Here is an 18,914-nt window from a genome sequence, read left to right on the forward strand (position 1 = left end):
TGCTTTGGCATTCTATCGCACTTGGCTAAATCTAGCACTGTTTTTTTCCATAGCGGCTAACCTCCGTCTTGCCTGCTGCAGCTGAAGGCCATCCCTTCTTGCCTGTCCATGGTCAAAAGCAGCAGCTTTCTCTTTGCAGAAGGCTTTTAGGGGCTTGCCTTTGCCACCCTTAGCCTTCTTTTCCCCAGACCAGTTTCTTCAGTCTTTTTATGTTTTGTCATGGCTTCTGACAGCTGTTTCTGTTCCCCTCTGCTGAACTGGTGCACACGTTCTTGAAAGCAGTGGCCAGACTGGACACAGCTCTGCTTCCGAATTCCTGCCGAATTCCTGGCTGAGCCCAGCCACAGACAGATCCCAGAGTGACTTAAAGACAAAATGCCTGTTTACGCATCCCAATATAGATGCATTTTTCGGTGAGAGATTGACACGGCTGATGGATAGTCAACCCGTGATCTGCTGTAACCCCCAATCCTTCAGCCAGCCTGCTGCTTGCGCGGTGATTATTTTTCGCAAGTGTGCAAATGTGACAGATATATTCCACATCTGTCATCCAAGCAGTTAATGAAAATACAGGCTAGTGATGGACTCGGGACACAACCAAAGAATTTCATTTGATACATCGTCCTGGCTGAAAGGCCTGTCTTCAGTAATTACTTTCTGAATACAACTTTCCAAATGCCCTGCAGTGGATTGCACTGTATTACCTGAGCAGAGAAGTACTGTGCTCCACCTACACTGTTTTCCTGTTTTACTTATGAGAAAATAATCTAGAATAGTGTCAAAAATCTTCCTAAAGTCAAGATATAACATTTACTGCTCCTCCTCCATCCACAAGGCCTGATGCCTTTTCAAAGGAAGAAGTTCAATGGCTTGACATGTTTGTTTGTGAGAAACCTACAGTGGCTGTTACTCATTTTCTTGTTATCTTATAGGTACTTACAAAGAGTTCTTTTATCTGTTTCAGTATTTTTCCAGGAACTGAAATTAAGCTAACTGTTTTATAATTCTCCAGCTCTTCTTTTTTCTCATCTTTAGAGACAGGCGCTATTTTAGCTTACTTCCAGTCTTCTGGAAGCTGCCTGATTCTCTACAAATTCTTTAAAAACATATTAAAAAAGAAGAAGAAGAAGAAGAAAAAAAACCCTAACAGCTCTGAAGTTACTTAAATCAGGTCTCTAAGCACCTGGGGTGAATTTAATCAGGTCCAACCAACCTAAAAGCAGCTAGCTCATCTAAATGCTCCCTGTGTGTTCCTTCCCTCAGTTAGGCTCAATTCCTTCCCCTTCCTCATCGGTGCTAGCTGTGTGGGACGCCTGATTGCCACTCAGTTTTAGTAAAGACATCAGCAAAAAAGCTTAAATGGTGTGTTGGTTCCTCTCTCTACTGATCACCTTCAGATCCCCATCGAATAGTTCCTTTCTTAGGCTCCTTACTACATTTATGGGTGATTTTGTGTCTTTTGCTTCTTTTGGTGTGTGTGTTTCATTCTCTGCACGCATCAGCCTGCTCTTGCCCTGTGAACTTGTGCTACCCTTTCCACTCCTTGGTAATCACAACAAAGAAGGATTTTATGGAAGGATTTGGAGGAGGATAATGATGTAGCTTAATGGCTGTTTGCAGGGAGCTCCTCCCAAGCACGAGGCAAAGCTGGGAAGAGAAAGTGTGAGGTAAGGTCTCTGAAATGTTTAACAAGCAGACAAAAGGAGCAATGGTGACCCTTGATGCAGAACCTCTTAGGATGAGAGATGGTGTCAGGTGAGAGGCTGGAAGGTGAAGGATGATGTCATCTTAGCTCTGTGCTGGGCAGTGACCCCATTAGAGAGGTTATTGGGTGGGCTTGGCGAGGTAGGTCTCTGAGAGGGTGCATGCAGTGTCTGAGTGCAAAGTGAAGACCCCAGATGAAGGGTGGGCTGTGAGCCGGTGATTCAGGATGCTGTGTTAATGGGTGGCCTTTCTGGAGCCTGCCTGTCATGGGAGAGGGCCACCTGCCCAGGGCTGTCTCTGGGTGGAAAGGGAGGCTGGAGCACGAGCTGTGGAGGGAGCTGCTGGATCAGGGAGCACAGGGACTGTGCAAGGTGTGCTCCCTGTGTGAGGTGATGCCTGATAGGGTGCTATGGTTGGGGTAGAGCCCAGCACCACGTCTGTTGGTCTGGCTGCAGGGGGCTGATGATGGACCCTGCTCATGTTGGGAGCACTGGGCAGGAGCCCTCTGCCTCTGTTTAGGGATCAGGTTTGATGACCCTCTGCCTTTGCCTTCATCTGCTGGGTGGGTGATACAACAGCTTTTCTCTTCTCTCCCAGTTACCTCATCGCCGAGTGACGTTCTCTGCAGCCAGCCAGGCTCAGGACCTGCAGGATCCCTCCCAGCACAGCTACTACGACAGCGGGCTGGAGGAATCAGAGACTCCAAGCAGCAAATCATCATCAGGGCCCCGCATCGGGCCACTAGCCCTGCCTGAGGATCACTATGAACGCACCACGCCCGATGGCAGCATCGGGGAGATGGAGCACCCTGAGAACGGTATGTGCTTGCGGCATGTGTGCCTGCCCCCTCCCCAGGGACCCTGTGCCTGAGGCTCTTGATCCCCAATGCTGCACCTCCCCTGGTGCAGGTGAGATGGGGCGAGGAGTTTGGTTGGGACAGGCTTGTCACGCTTAAGTCTCGTGGGGCTGGGGGGCTGGAGAAGAGGTGAGGCTCAAAGCAAGAGAGCTGCAAGGACATGGTGGGGAGGGCAGATGGGAGTGAGGGAGGGGAGGTCTGGGAGAGGCTAGAAGATGTGGGAGTGGGAAGAGTCAAGGAGGCAGATGGGTTTGGCAGGGGGCAGGTAGGTTTGGCATGATGTAGACAGGGGGCCCAGCAGGATGGTCCAAGATGGCAGTGCAGGGGTCATGGGGAGGGCATTGCAGCCCAGCCGATGAAGAGCTTGCATGCCGCAGTCAGGTGGTCCCATGGGTACCTGCCCCTGTGGCAGGACAGGGGTGCAGAGGCAGGTGGAGCGTGATGCAGCTCTTGGTGCTGTGGTGGGTGTTGGAGCCGTGGGAGTTGCCCGGGGAGCAGAGCGGGAGAGCAGGTTTAGTGGCACAGACTGGGGCAAGGAGAGAGATGGAGTCGAGGGTCAGAGAGTGTGGTGGTGGCAAACCCGAGAGTGACATGTCTTGCCTTCATTGGGCCCTTCAGGTCACCTCCTGCTTGGGTCCACCTTTACCTGAGAACCTCACCGGAGGTGTCTGTGATCTCACTGTGGGAGAGCTGGTTTTCCCCGCCCTGGCGCAGCTTCAACCCCAGTTCCGCTCCTTGTGCTGCCTCTGTGCTGCCTGCCTGACTACCCTCAATGAGCCCACTCCCCAAGCTATCTTTTCTGGCCAGCTTAAGTTGCTTCCTTGGACTTGGCTCTGGCTGTGCACATAACATCTACTTTCCTGTACCTGCTGCCTTCTGTGCTCGTGTACTGAGGGGAGGTTGCATGGAGCTGGCAAATTCAAAGAAAACTCTGGGAGGGAAAAAAAAGAGGTGCAAAGGGTTCTCCTGAAGTCTCCTCCTGCTTCTGGGAGCATCCTTGACTTGGAGGCAGGTCTGTGTGTGGTGTGAAAATGACTGAGAGTGTGTTCAGCTGGTCTAGGGAGCTGGTCTAGCTGCTGGGTCCCCCTATTAAGGAGCGAATGGGGCCCAGGGAGATTTGTGGTCTTGAAGGTCTGGTGGAGCATCTCTTCCTTCTTCCCAGGTTAGTTCCTGGAGTGACACTGGAGTTCACAATGCTACAACCATTGAAGCAAGGCATGGTGGTGCCAGGTCTGGCAGGGTTCCCAAATCCATTTGTTGCTCTTGCAATATGAGGCATCCTCCTGTTGTGCACATCATTTTCTTCCCGAAAGTACTAGTCAGTCAACTGGGAAAAGTAGTATGGAGAGGTTCCTGGAGTTCTGGCACAGGATGGACAGTACTGGACTTCCCAAGTGCCTGCAAGGAAGGCTGGAAGGACACGTGGGTGAGGAGATGCCACATGGCTGTGCTAAAGGATATGGCAGGGCAATGATGATGATGCACCTGGAATAAGAAAGTTTGATCCCCTGAAGGTGACAAGCAACCCAGAGTTGATGAGGGAGGAGCAGGGCTAAAAGTAGAAGGAGGAGGACCTGGAGCATCTGCAGCAGGAGATGGAAGACAGAGAGGGCTGCCTGTAGTCCTTGGAATCTTCATTGTCTGCCTGGTGGGGATGAGCAGACCTGAGGAAGGCTAGGGGACACTGCCTGGAGCAGTAGCTTCCACAGGGACCGAGCACCCAGGCACGGCATCACCAAAACCCAACCTGCCCTAAAGATCAGGCAGCTCCCTACCTTTGCACAAGAGACCCTGTGTATGTCCACAACCCAGAAGGACAGAACTCACCACACACCCATCCATGAGCTTCCAAAGCTCTACAGAGGTTTGCAGGGGATAACCATAACCCTCTTCTGCTCGCTATCCCCCAGCCTGGCCTGACTCCCTTCACGTGGTGGTGGTTGGGCAGTCAGGCTCCAATGCTTCCAGCAGTCATCCTGGCCTGTATAAACCAGGTGCAGTGCAGAGGCCATGGCAGGCCAAGGCTCTGGGGAATCTACTGGCATTAACCCTAGTTGGTCCTGGTGCTCTGCAGATAATCTGGCAAAGGCAGTTCAATGAACTTGAGGGGCTGGGGTCAGGGTCATGATCCGTTAAGCAGACTATTAGGGGACACTGGCACCAGGCCAGGTGATTTGGAGATTAGGAGGTACTGATCGTGTTAGGTCAGTTCATCAGAGTTGTGTTTCCCACGGTCTGCCTGCCTGAGATGTGGCACATCAGATCGCTCCATGGTGTAAACAAGACCTCTCTGTCTTGTTTGTCCAGAGAAGGGTCACGTCTTGCTTTCTGCAAAGAGTCTCCAGTGATGTGGGACCATCATGACCTTTTTTGGGACTGTCTCACCATGCCCTTGTCTTGGCTTCTGCAGCTGCTCAAGCAGCACGATCCCCTCAAAGAGATCAGATTTTGTTTTTTTGTGAAGCTGGGAAGACTAAGCCATTCTTGACCTTATATTAAACCGAGAGACGAATTGGATCCCACACACCCTATCTCACGGCATGAGCGCAAGACTGACACGACTGTGCATTTTCTAGGCTTTCATCTAGTTATAAATATCCAACATAACAGGGCTTCCATTGCTTTCTCCAGGAGATTATCCCTGCAGCCGAACCAATCTGATAAGCAACTATGGAAGGCTATTTATAGCTTTTCAACTGGAAGACAGATCCATGCCTTTTCTTTGTAGATGGTTCTTCACTTGATTAACACACATATCAGTGTCCTCCTTTTTTGGACACTTTTTACTGTGCAGACTGCAGTAAAATGCTGTATTGCAGGGGCTGAGCCAGGTCCTTTTCAGGAGGAATTACGATGTTTCTGATGAAGACTTCTCCAGTATCTTGGCACTGATGTGCCAGCTCCTCAGTCATCCCAGGCATTTGTCATCCCTGGTATTTTACCTAGCTGCCCACTGTTTCCTCCCCAACATTTTGCCATGCTGTTATCTACTTTTGTGGGGTACACTGAGCTGGGAACTAAGCTCAGTCTCCCACTAGGCCACCCGTTGCTTTTGCTAAAGACATCTGCTCCCCCTGTATCACAGATTTGCTTTAGTTGGAAGGAACCTGGGAGTGATTCTGCTCTTCAGAGGATCTGCCCTGCCATAATGCATGCAGAGCTTGGATCATGAAAGTGCCAGTCTCTCTCAGTTGACGATGGAGAGAATTTAGTAAGATTACAGGACCAAATATGTGCAATTTAGGAAATGCTACATGAAGGCATTTCACTCTGTCCCTGTGTGGTACAAAGGTACCTGAGATGATGATATATTGGATGAAATATTTCGGAATTATGTTCTTCAGCCCAGAGGACAGGGGCAAATGTTTAATCTGTTTTATCCCTGTTATTTGAAATGAGGACCCCATGCCATTTTTAATGCATGCCGTTACAACCCCACACTGAATATGTAATTAACAATCATCTCATGAGCTTTTGCAATGCACTTGATGCAGTAGTATCTGTACTTCACAGATGTTAATGAGTTTATCCTCATAGCTCTCCTTCCAGGGAAGAAATTCCACCATAGGTAGGGAATGAAATAGAAAATTATAATCTGCATTTCTGAGATGTCTGCTAGCTTTGGGTGACCCCCGGAAGAGCTGGCAGCTTCTCGGTCTGCTCTTCTTGGAAGGTGAGAGCCACCATAGCATCTCAGTACTCCTGAGTCATGAGGCAGGTCTCCAGCTGCTCCTGGACGGCGAAGCCAAGGCTGCGTCGTCTGCCTCCGGGCAGCTGTGACGTACGAGATGCGAGCAGCATGGCTTTGGGACTTTGTGGCAACGCTAGATATAAAACCCTCTTGCCTGGTTCACGGCCATAGGCTTTTCTGACAAGACCAGCCTTTTTCTTACGGACTCCTACTTTCTCTGTACACCTCAGCACAGCTTGAACAACTGAATTGAGATACCACTTCCAGGGTTTGACTGCTGGACTTAATAAAACCCTTTTGGTCCAGATTTTTCTTTGTTTCAAGAGAGATTGCTAGGCTGATGCATTGTGAAGCCAGAAGGAGCAGCTTGTCTAACCCCCCGCATGACACAGGCCGTAAAATTTCACCCTGTGATTTCTTCATCTCACCATGGCTGTACGGAAGCACTTCTTTGGAAAGAGCCCATTCTGACAGCAGATTGCAAATGGTGGCAAGTACGTGAAGCCTCTGATGAGCCTTGCCAATGGTAGATCCTCCCTGCCCCTGGTTTCACAAGCCTATGCTTAAATTCTGCTTGACCTTCTCTAGCTCCCGTTTCTTTCCATTGAAGCTTATGATATTAGAATACACCTCACTTGATGCATGCTTGTAGATCACATGCAAGCAAGTCAACATTTAAAGTTCTTTTTGATACACTCAAAAACTGTGTCAAGTCCCTTACTGTGAGCAGAGCCGAGGCAAGACATTTTGGCAGCTGGGTCTCTCTTCCTTTCCTCCCACCCTTCCTCACACTCCTCCCAGCCATTGCCGTGTGCTCATGACACCACCAGAGACCTGCAGCCCCATTCCTGGGCAGCAGCAACATCTGGCACATCTTGGATGTATGTGCTATTTTTTGGCAACCCTCGCGAAGGCAGCCTGGGGAGATTTTTTCCTCCTGCTCCCCTTTGCTACACTCCTGATTATAGTTGGAATTCTTCTGTTCCTTCATATAATTCTTTTCTCTGTGTGATCACCCATTTGCCAACAAGCTTTTAGCAGCGTGGATGTGTCCAGATGATAGCCCACAGCTCTCCAGAAGCACTCAGTGGCATCCATAGCAGAACCAGGCAGAGATAACGTGACTGCTAGGATTTGTCTTTATAGTCTCATGACAAGCATGTGTGTCCATCGTATGCAAACAGAGGTGCTTCTGGCTAGCACTGGGCTGTGTGTGCACCCTGCAATAGCACAGCACCTTGAGAAGGCAAGTGGCTCAGAAGGGGACTCCCAAGCCAGCGGTCCCTTCTCATACTCGTGGTGATGAGATGGATTTGCAGCACTGGGAAGCTACTAGCTCCTGTCTTCTGTTTAGTATCAGTCCAACCATTAGCTTCCTTTTAAGGTTCTCAGTGCTATTGTTCAGTTCCTTCCAGCCAGCAGATGGGACAAAAAAAATTACTTTGTGTCTTTTCTCTGGCAGAGTGAAGTCTCTAGATCTTAAAACCTATTCTTCTTTTTTGGTTTTTTTTTGTTGGTTTTTTTTTTCATTATCTTTAAATGTCCCTTTTGTCTTGCAGAAAGTGTTCCAGGCACATGTTCAGTCTGCAGATTTTTTTTTCAAACATACCCTGCAGCATTTTTGCTTTGTTGCAGAGCGCTGAGGAATGCTTTTTACTGGGCTCCAGTCTGGGATGTGGGTTTCGAACTAGCTCTGTGCCGTTCCTGCTCAAACACCACGGTGAGCCCAGATAGGTTGTCTGGTACACAGACCTCTTCTGTTGCTTAAAGATCTCACGCCTTGTAGGAGAAAACGGAGGGTATAGCATAGGACAGGATAAATGCTGCTGCCTGTGAAGTAAAGAGATATGGTCTCTGGCTGGTGCTGTGCACAGTCTCCCCTTTTTTTGCTGAGGACAAGCAAGTCACACATCTGACCAGCTGAGGACCATTGGCTTGGGTCTGACTGGTGCCTGGACTCCTCTCTAGCTGAGATCTTGTGCGGGTTTTTTTAGCTGATCTGCCGCCCTTTCTTTTTTAACACGACTGTTGACATCAGGGCTGGAATTACTTGTTGCAGATGTTTTGTCATTACTAGTAGTTTCCAAGTCCTGCTCTTGTTTAGCATATGCATACTCTCCCTGACCATCTTCTGCATCTCATCTAGTTCTACTGATCATATCTGGGTTTCTCAGTGGTCTTCAGCTCTACAGGCATGCATTTATTCATAATAAATTGTGAGCTTCTCTACTTTCTTCACTTAATGTTGGTTCATCCCCAAAGACAGCTTCTGATTTTCCTAATCACTACTGAAGGGAGATGTGGGAAAAGATTTGTATCATGAGAGACAACATCCAGCAGATTGCAAATGGTCATGGATTACACCATCTTGGTTTCAACATGCCATTTCTGCCTGAGCAGTAATTTCAAACTTGTTCTCACACTATTTCTTCTTTTCCGTATTTTCCAGCACCCGTGTCTGGGTAAACTGTCTCTTACGAAAGAGCCATTCAGGTCAGAGCAGTTGTGACATGCCACATCAACCAGGTCACCTTCCTTAATTGTACCAAAGATCCCAGGGTAAACAGGGTACAGCTGTTTTTTCTTTTCCAGACTGAGTAACAAGTACATTACTACTAGCTACAGAGATGTCTTTAATCCTCTCAAGACCTTCTAAGAAGGATGCTACTTGCTTCAGATGTTGTCCAAAATAGCTTTAATAATTTATTTGACAGTGTCTTTCTTGTCCCATAGGATTATGTGGTCTTGCACATGTAAGACTGTCCTCAAGTTCTCCAAAGATCTGTGGCAGATCCTGGACACCTCTAGAGGAGTTATTTGAAGGAACCAGATTTCCCTGTTGGATTCTGATTACTTTTTTCACTCTTTCTGTCCCTGAACTGTGGTTGCATTATGTGATTATGAAAAATCTAGGCAGGGCAGTCATTCTGAGTCAACGCTCAAGAGACGAAAGGCTTCATATTTCAGCAGGAAGGTGCCTTCTCTTGTAGAATATATAGGTCCCTATGGTTGTATGTGTGCCTCCTGCATTTGAGATTGGATTTTGGAGTTTTCTGCTATTCCTTGTGATCCTGGTCTGAGCTGTGATGTCTTCCATTCCCTCTTGCTCTCTGTAGCAAGATGATGGAAATTAGCGAGTGTCATCTCCCTTCTTTTACGTCCTTCACATTCTTCCTGCTCTGAACCTACTGGGTGGAGAAAATCCTGTCATTTTTCTTATTCTTTATTCTTTCTTCCTTTGAAAGCCCTACCCAACTTGATCCTCACCCTGCACTATCGTGAGTGCACATCTCCAGGAGTGACCCTGCTCTAAATTTGCTGATTTACTGGGCAGTACTGCAGAGACCCCAGGCTTGGAGAGTGTGCTGAAAGCTAGCCCAAAACTCACCTTGCTTTTTGGAACCACTCTTCCCTGTTCACTAGGCTTTGTCAGCTCGACAGCAAACTTTGAGGCTTTTGTAGGATCCAACTGCAAACGGATGGGACAGTAGAATTTTTATCTAAGAACTATAAATGACCATATGCAGGGAAGGCGACTTCTACTGCCCCAGGGAAAGGAGGATTTCCCAGTGTCCCAGACCAGGGAGACCAAACAATGTCAGATACCTCCTCCAGTCCAGGACAGGAACACTTTCCACCACCATTTCACCTCAATAACATAGCTCTCACCTGGCAGGACATGCATTCCTGCAGCCCTAGTGACATTAAAACAGGGAACTCTTCACCTTCATAGGGTGGCTGCAAAGTGAGGTGCAGGTTACTGCCACTCAGTCTTCACAGGACTTAGGTCTTTTTTGCTTTTGCCTGTGATGGTTGCAAATGCCCATGTAAATGGTCATGCACGGTATTCTTATCTGGACCAAATCTAAACACTCCTTCTTTGGTATAAAGTCTATTTTCCAAAGAATAGTTTATGTCATCCTCAAACTATTCATGCGTTCAACTCAAGTTTGCTATACTGTGTTACAGGAAGAAGCTTTCAGGATCAGATCTGCGACAGGAACAAGAGGGTGGGTCCCTTCTTTGTACCATGTTGCTCTCCAGAGAGAGCATTTCCTCAGAATGAGGGGCTGGATGAAGTTCCTTCGGATTCTTCTTTTGTGTTTTCTGTATCAATTCAAAATATGCATTTGAACAGGGCTTGAAAGCTTGTGTCCTGCCTTTGGGACAGGTGCTCTGGAGCAGTTGCAGGTGGTCCATGTGACATCCATGGGGGAGAGCCAGCAGCTGAGTGATGAGCATTTCTGTTGATGAACCTGTTAACCACAGCCAGCACCCCATGTATTTTGCTAGCAAGAATGCCAAAATGAGCAACTCCCCTCCTCTCTGTCTTGGTTGGCTCATCCTTGTCCTGTGCCACAGGCTCTGTTGTGCCAACGCAGCTGTTTGTCTGGCTGCATGATGAACTGGACTGGGGAGCTGATCAGGCTGAAGTTTTGCTGGATCACTTTTTTTGGCCATATCACTCTTCAGTCAGAGCAATTTTCCTAACCTGGCTGCTCTGTGGCTCCACAAAGAGCTGAACTTGTTGAAAGCAGGGATTTTGCAGAAAGGCAGTGAGCAGCCAGATGAGGTCGGCATTCAGGTTTAGAATACATCTAAACCAGAAAAAGCGACCAAGTGTAAAAGCGGTAGACAACTAAGATCCCTCAGCAGTGCCAGACAATTTGTTGTTTTCAAAGACCTGTTTCCTTAGAAAGCTTCTTTTGAAGTAATTTGACATGCCATTTCCAGCTCGTGTGTGATCTAACTCAGTTATTTCCCCTTTATCTGCCTCTGAATGCTCCTGAATGTCTCTATAAAACTTCCTGCTTGGCAGTACATCTTCACATGTAAAGGTACTGCTTTAGTGTTGGATTTAAACTTAATGCTAGAGAAGCTTATGAAGTTTCCTATTTGAGCTTCTTGAGGACTTCACACTGCATTTTCTTTCTCATAAAAATAGCATGTGCCTGAGTTTGAAGGATCGGTCAGGTGTAGATCCCTCAGGTGGAAAATCCCTCTCACAGGCATGAGATAGAGGATAAGGGATTCATTCCTATCCCCAGTGAAATCAATGTGGGCTTTGCTATTGAGACAGGTCAAATGTCAGTCTCAGATGTTCGCTCTTCCCCAGTATTTTATCCTTTCTGCTCTCACTATTAATGAATCTCTCTTCCTGTCTCCTTCCCAGAAGCTCTCATCCATCCTGATTTGAAGTCACCTCCATTAAGTGGTTGTAACGCTAGCTCTTTGCTTTACTTGCAGAGAGGACACTCCATAAATCTAACATTAGTCATGGCATCTGGCGAGAGATACCAAGGATAGGCTGCTTTGACTCAGAGGTTATCTAACCGTATCAGCCCCGGCATTTGCCTTGCCTTTCAGAAAGCTGAGGTTCCCCAGCAGGAACCAGGCCTCATTTCATGTGAACTGATGCAACCATGCAGTCTGCTCAGGGCCAGGGCTGACACAACAGCGGTGTAGAGAAGCCACGTCGTGGTTAGCTCCCTCTTCCCTGGGTAGTGTGGGTGGACCTGGGCTCCTTTTCCAACACCTCAGCCCTCTATCAGGTCTGAACAGGACAAGAAGATTTCAACAAGCAGAAATGGGGGAAGTATATGTACTTCATGGCTGGAGGGCTCTGTTTTCCCAAGCAGGCACATCTAGACAGATCTCAGAGGCATGCAGTGAGAAGTTGTCCATGTTTGTTGGTGCTGCAGACCACAGGAGAAGGGGCCTGTGCCTTTGCACCGGGCACAAGGCTTCCCAGATAATCCCTGCAACGGGCTTCATCCCTGTGGGATGATTTCCTCGTGGGAAAGGAGGGCTGCACCTCACTGATGGAAGGACAGGACCACTCAGGGTCTGATGAATACTGAGTCCTGCATGGGTGCTTCTTCCACTGCTGTATCACTAGAAAATAAGAGCCAGATCTTGTTCTTGGGCTTTGAGGCCAACTGCCCCAGCACAGCTCATGTCTGCTAGGCTAAACTGTTTCAGTCAGTGTTGCTTCATCCATCCTGTCCATTGGGAAGGGTTCCTCCACAGTACTCACCCCCACCAAAACTGCACCAGGGCTCTTGTCTGGCAGAGGACTGCTCTGAACCAGGTGAAAGCAGGCTAACCTCAAAACGAGCTGGACGATGAGGACAGTGCTTGTGGCAGATTTTGGAGATGCTTAGATTTACACTCAGGACCCTTACTCCAGCCTAAGACTGGCATTATCAGGTTTAACTGATTTAATTTTTAAAATCATTTAGGGTAAACCGGCAAGAGTTGGGAATAAATCAGCTCAGATGGCCCATGTGTGAGAGGATGTGTGCCTCTGTTTTAGTCTACCTGTGTTCATATGCTTATTCGGGAATAAAAGGTAAAATGTTCTTACATGGGCAGCCATAAAACCTCTGTACAAGAAACACTGTCTGGGGCTGGGGAAGGGGTCCGGCAGTGAAGAGCACGATGCTGGCGTACATGGGCACGAGTTCATAAAACCAGCAGTTCTGATCGGTTATATGTCTGTGTCTGGTTTAAACAATCTTACTCGGAAGTGAAAAAACAAAGAGGCAGCAAGAGGGAGGAGGAGAGGGTTAGGATATGATCTTTGTTCAGGGATGTGTCAGAACAGCGTGTTGTGTTGTTTTATAGCTGCTGAGGAAAGAGAAGATGGAGTAGGGAATGTAAAATGACAGAGAGCGAGTAGATGTGATATTGGCCTGATGTATTTTGCTGGTAATTAGTATAATGCCAATTAGACAGAAGTAATCTTTTTCTTCTTCTTCGGCTGTGTAAGTTATTGCTTGAAAATATGCCAGCTAAAACCAAGATATTAAACTTTGAGGGATATAGAGATCTCTGTTCCTTAAGGATCTTTAGGTGAAATTACTCAGACAACAGGGATCTTGACAAAAGCAAGACTTATTATATCTGGAAAGCAAATGAGTAAAAGCAAAATAAATTGTGTATTCTGTGTCTAGCATCTTGCTGCTTATTAGCCACACAGGAAGGGGCACCCACAGAGATGCAGATAAATCAGTGAGAGAAGGCAAATATCTTGTCTTTCCTGAAAACAATGCTGCTTTGGTGTTATTGTTCACCCTATCAGTTTCCCTCAGCAGCCAAATCCCAAACATTTCCCATGTTCAGGCAGTTCCCCGCCGCAGGTAAACCCTGCTGCCCACATGCATTTTGTTTTTCATTCTCCAAGCCCTGTTTTCTCTCTTTGATAACCCACACCATAAGACACGGGACTCCTGTTGTTTCGCCTCTTGGTCTCTTAGGACATAAACCTCCTTAATGATGATTAATGGCTTCCTTCAAAGGGTCAATTGCTGATCCTAGACCTCTCAAATCACAGATTCTTTTGAGCTCTCTACCTGTACAGTTCTGGGCTGCTCTCTCAAACAGGTACACTGCTGCTTTGCTCAATGCCACACACATTTTTTCTATTGCTATGGACTATGCATAAGAAGCAGACCTGCTAGTACCATCTTCTCTCTTTTGAAAAACAATCTGTAAAAATTATGCCCTTGGACTGAATCTGGAAGTTTTTCATACAGCTCTGTTGGACCGTGAAATCAAAATCTTCTCGTGATCATCCTGCTGTTCCCTTGTGCTGTGCTTTGGGGGTGACAGAGCTGGCAAATCCCCTTTGCCAATCTGCTTCTAATGCAAGGTGATGATGTATCTCCATTGTCCTGCTAGGACATTAGGCAGCAGGTTTAAACCTCACTCCTTTTTAAAAGTGTGTTTTATTCATTCTGTGCCTTTAGGACTGCCTCTGGCAGGTTTCCCTCCAGTGGTGCAAACTTTATTGCATCTAACCTCCAGCAGTGTGTAAACCGCAGCACTCAGGGGTAGCTGGAGGTTGATATTCCCTCTCGGAAGTGATTATCCTTCTTTCTCTTATTCTTCCACAAGATTGTCTTTCTGCCATCCTAATAACAAACATGGGGCAGATTAGTGTTCATCAGGATATGGTTGGGTTTTTTCCCCTGGGTTTTCCCAAACAAACCACAACCAGTTTGCCTCGTTCTTAAACCTCCTCATTTGCATCAGCATGCTGATATCCTCCTGTTTGCTCAGAGCTGCACCTTTAGCAAGCTGCATTGGTGTTGATATGTCCTATTTTTACATGAGGAGGTGACTTCTCTCCAGCTGTGGCTATCAACACTGCGAATCCTTTCAGTGCCTCAGCGGGGAATCGTGTGCCAGCAAGATGGCAAGTGGTTCAATTCAGAAATGTTAGCCACCTGGGTTGATTTCTTGGTGTGTGTTTTGGCTGCACCACAGGAGGATTTGACCAGTGTGTATGCGGTTTCTGCCATGTGCCAGCCACAAAATCTCTCCCCATCTAGCTTCCAGTGTGGATTTTCAACCTCTGAGTCTGTAGGAGTTTGAGGCATCAATAACATGCATTTGGAGCTGTGTTTATGGCACGTCTCTTCACTGCAGAGAAATGGGCTGGGTAGTTCAGAAGTTCAGGTTCTCCTGCGTGGGCTACTCTTGATCTTAAGCAATCAGCAGTCAAGGCACCCTCATTTGGTGTCAGATCATTCCTCCAAATTTTCGTGACTGTACCCCTGGTCTAATGCTCACAAAACTGCTGTGTGCTGGATTTCATCTGCCTTTGGTTCTCTGTGGCTGGGTGTGGCAGCCGGGTTAGTGTGTGGTGGTCTGTCTCCATCAGCAGACAAACCTTTCCTCCTCAGGGCAGCCCAAGCGTATCAGCCCTGAGTTTAGTGCAGGCCCCCCGATTCTTCAAATATCCACCACAAATTCTGGCAAGGATCTGGCCTTTTCCTCCTCAGTGTCTATGCTATGGTTCAGGCAATCAGCAAGTTTCTGCAGTCAGAACAGACTGAAAAAAATTTGAAATGACAATGGAATGTGCTCACGTTACTCTTAAACAGCCCAGGAAAAATCTGTGGAAAGAAAACAAAGCGCACATCCACACTGCCATTTCCTCTCCCAGTTTCCTTGGGGTCTGCCTTGACTCTCTTCCAAAGGCTCTTCCTTCTCCCCTGCTCTGCTTCTCTCTGAGTGGTCTTGGTTTTCTTTGTTTCCAGATCCCCTTGTTGAGGCAAGCCCTTTTCATAAAGTTGTGATTTCTTTTGTCAGTTAAACACCTATGTGACTTCAAAGGCCTGGAACAATGCTTTGCTGTGTGGCTACCGGCCCCCCCTGCAAGAGTAATTTCCCCCGATTCATTGTCCTGCTGGTGAAAGATTATTAAATTGTTGATGGAGCTTAACAATGGTTTTGTTCAAAGGCAGACATGCGTATGCCAGTTCTTTTCTCCTTGACACAAGAGCTTTAATAGAAGCACACAATGAAAGGCAGCCACCAAGGAGCAAACACAGGGAGTACTCATAAAACCAGACCAGTATCCCCAAGTCCCTGTGCACATGAACTGGTGCACCTTGCAACGCACTCCTAGGCTGCGCCTGTGGCTGCCTGTTCGCTCCTGTCCAACACAAGCCTGTGGGTGAGGTGAGAAAACTGATCTTGCTGAAAATGAATTTTAAAAAATTTAAAGTATCGTGCATTAGTTCTTGCTCCTGTGGTTAGGATGCTAGGAGACTTGAGTGACTAGCAGGTGAGTGGTGGTGGGAGAGGTCCACCCTTCTCGGGAGCAGTGGAAGGTCTGTACAGCAATGGCATAAGGCTAAAACAATTGCTCTATTCCTCCTGCTTGGAGCATGCCAAACACTTGGATACATCTCCCAGCCGAGCTGCACTTTCAGAGCAGCTTTTGGAACCTGCAATGGGGATTGTTATATAGACTGCGCAGCCTCAGGTTGCTTGACATTTTGTATTATACAGACTTATTTTCGATTGCTTATCACTTCAGCAGATTTCCAACACTAAAAGCTTAAATTTTCCATGCTGGGTTTCCCTCAGGTTGATTTCTTTTTTTCTTAAGTTTTAGCAGAGGTGCTCCAGCTGTTTTTTGAGAACAAGACATGCTGTCTCAGCCCTGCTAAACAAAGTGGTTATAAGAGTTTCTTTTCAAGACCCATTAGCTTAACTATGCTTTGGAAGAGAGGTGTGGAATTTGGCACGGAAGCTGTCAGCATTGGCTGGGGGTTGTTTGCCCCAAAATGTCTGAGTCTCTCTTTGAACGTATGACAGCATGCACCCCTGTGTACCTGTGCCCACACACCGTTGTGTGGCCTTCAAACAGCAGCATTTCTTAGGGCTTATGCATCCTCGCCCTCCTGCAGAGACCTGATGCAGGAGCTTGATGCAGTTGCTGTTGCTTGATGTCATCCCTCCTGGACATGCCCCTTCCCCAGTACTCTGGGGGTCCCCAATTTTCTTTGGTGTGCTGGGTACTGCATGGCATAGGTTGTTCCTTGCCTGTGGGAGGACTGAGCCTGGTTTTCTGTGCCACTGGGGCATGTAGCATGCAGGGGCTCTGGTGTCAAGGTGCCTTTGAGCGTGCCTTGCTGGGAGAGCTGCTTTGGGGCGGGGTGGGGGATCCAGGGTTCTGTTCCTCCTGGGAGATGGAGCTAGCCTGTAGTGTCTCCCAGCCAGCCTGTGGTGAAGGTCACTTTCTTGGCTTGCTCCCAGGCTGACATGGCAGATGTCCATACAGAGATGAGAGGACCCTGCATCTCCCCCTCCCACAGCACTGCAGCTGGCAGACTAGGGCTGGGGCTCCATCCCTCGCTGCCCTCCCATGCACGGGCTGACAGCACAAAGGGGCTCTTTCTTTATCTTCTTCTCCCTTTTATTGTCCTTCCTGGGGCATGTTCCCTGCCCTTCTCCCGCTTCTTCCCTGGCAAACTGGCAAAGGCTGCCTCAAGCTCCAGTGCCCTCCCTGATTAGTTGCTGCCAGGGTGGGAAGCACGGCTGCAGCTTTAATTAAATGATAAGGGCAGAGCCCCAGAAGTGGGGAGATAAGTGCAGCGGTGTCTGCCACCACACTTGCCCGGGCTCTTTCTAATTAGCTTTGGGAAGCTCTAGAGAGGAAGATTAACCCTTGCAGGAAGGCTGACTGGAGTGGTGGGCTGCAGCAGATGGAGAGTGCTGAGGCCAGCCCCGGGGGGGGGGTGGGGGGGTGGGGGCTGCAATTTGCCTAGAAGTGTGTGTGGGACATGGGCTGGAGGGGACCCCTCCGTGTGCTCCCCCCAACTCCCTGGGCCTGGGCAGAGAGGCTGAGTCAGAGGATTAGAGCCCTGCCTTCCACAGGCTCAGGCCAAGGTAAAGCTCAAGGATTAGCTGCTTTGGTTCCTTCTGTAAGAAGCCTTGCTTCTTTAACACATCGCCTGGCAGCTGTGGGGTGGCCTGGGGCACTTGCCCCCACTGCTGACCCAAGGCTTTCAGTGCAAGTAGACAAGTGTCCTCAGCCTCTGGAACAGTGGCAGGAGTGCAGGGCACAGTCCTCGTGCAGGGTCCGTGGGACAGGTCTCCAGTCCCCTCCAGAACCCATGATTTGTCTCAGTGATGCTTGGTGAGGGGAGGAGGAAGATAGGGTAAGAGGACCACTGTATGTCAGCAACCCATAATAATACAGACCAGGAGCTCCTCAGGACCTGGTGCCACAAGGGCCCCAACCTTAGCTCTGCTGCTGTTGCTCACCCAGACGCAGCAGACCCAGGCTGCAGGGTGCATTGCACCTGAGGGCCGGGCAAGGGCACCTCGGCTGTGGGCACCCTGTATCCAGCTTGGGAGGTAGCTGGAGCTGTCACTGCCATGGGTGGCACTGCTGGTCCTTGGTGGCTTGGCCCCTTCTGGTCACCCCCTCCCATCTACTGGCTGCACACCGGTAGCCGGAACATGGCAGGAGGCTCTGCATGTGTCCCCAGGGAGAGCCAGGCTGGGACCCCCACTGGGAGGGCCTGGGAGGAGTCCTGTGCACGGGGTGGGGGGAGGGGCAGGGAGGAGGGCATCAGCAAAGGCAAGGTGGGAATGTGAAAGGAGCAATTGTGTAGGTATTTGGGTAGCAGGAATGCGCATACAAGGCATGCATGAGCTGACAGCCCCGGGGATAGCAGGTGGTGTTCCTCTGCCTATTTACATAACCATCATTAGCCCTTGCAAAGGAGGACTCCAAAGCCAGAAAAGCCCTGTGCTCCCTGCCCCTCCTCCTTGGCCAGGGGAGGTAGCAGGGCTGTAGCTCTGCTGCCCACTGTTTCTTGTGTGCTACTGAATGTACCGCCGAGTTGTTACTCACCGGGGCTTGATATTGCAGCAGCAAGTAATGAGGCTGGGAAGGTGATTTGGTTATTGCATGGTTTGGTTTGGTTATTGCGTGACTTTCTGGTGGTTATTTGTTCAAGTTCTTGGTTGGCCAGAGGATGGTGTTTGGATATTATAGGAACTGGGATTTCATTTTGGAGCTAGACTTGTTACTGTATTTTATACAACGTGGATGAGGAGAATTGCCCAGTAATGCTCATTACCTGACTTTGTTTTCAGTTGCTTGAAGTTCTGGTGAACTTGAACGCAAGCACACAGTTTTTCACACTGGACGTGCCACTTACCAAATATTTTGAAAAGTGGCAGTGGAATGTGTCCACGTATTTCACTTCCAAAAAGAGGTAGGAAAGGAAATTGCTAAGTTTTTCTCAATAGTAAAGCAATCCTGCTGTCCTCCAGCCCTAAGCTTTAGAGAAGTAATTTTCAGTGATCTCTTGACCCTTTCATTGTACCTTCCCAATTTCTGTAGCCTGTGGG

General features: G+C 48.4%; 1 protein-coding gene across 2 annotated transcripts in view; it reads left to right on the forward strand.

The window, feature by feature from the left end:
* Positions 1-18,914, forward strand: part of PCDH1 (protocadherin 1) — a 56,605-nt gene that overhangs the window by 25,490 nt on the left and 12,201 nt on the right. For both annotated transcript variants that reach the window (XM_080399457.1, XM_080399458.1), the window contains exon 4: positions 2,302-2,521. In XM_080399457.1, coding sequence (XP_080255583.1) covers positions 2,302-2,521 — 220 coding nt within the window. The remainder of the gene's footprint in view (positions 1-2,301; positions 2,522-18,914) is intronic.

Source organism: Falco punctatus (genome assembly GCF_963210335.1).
Source record: "Falco punctatus genome assembly, chromosome: 8".
NCBI classification, from domain to species: Eukaryota; Metazoa; Chordata; class Aves; order Falconiformes; family Falconidae; genus Falco; species Falco punctatus.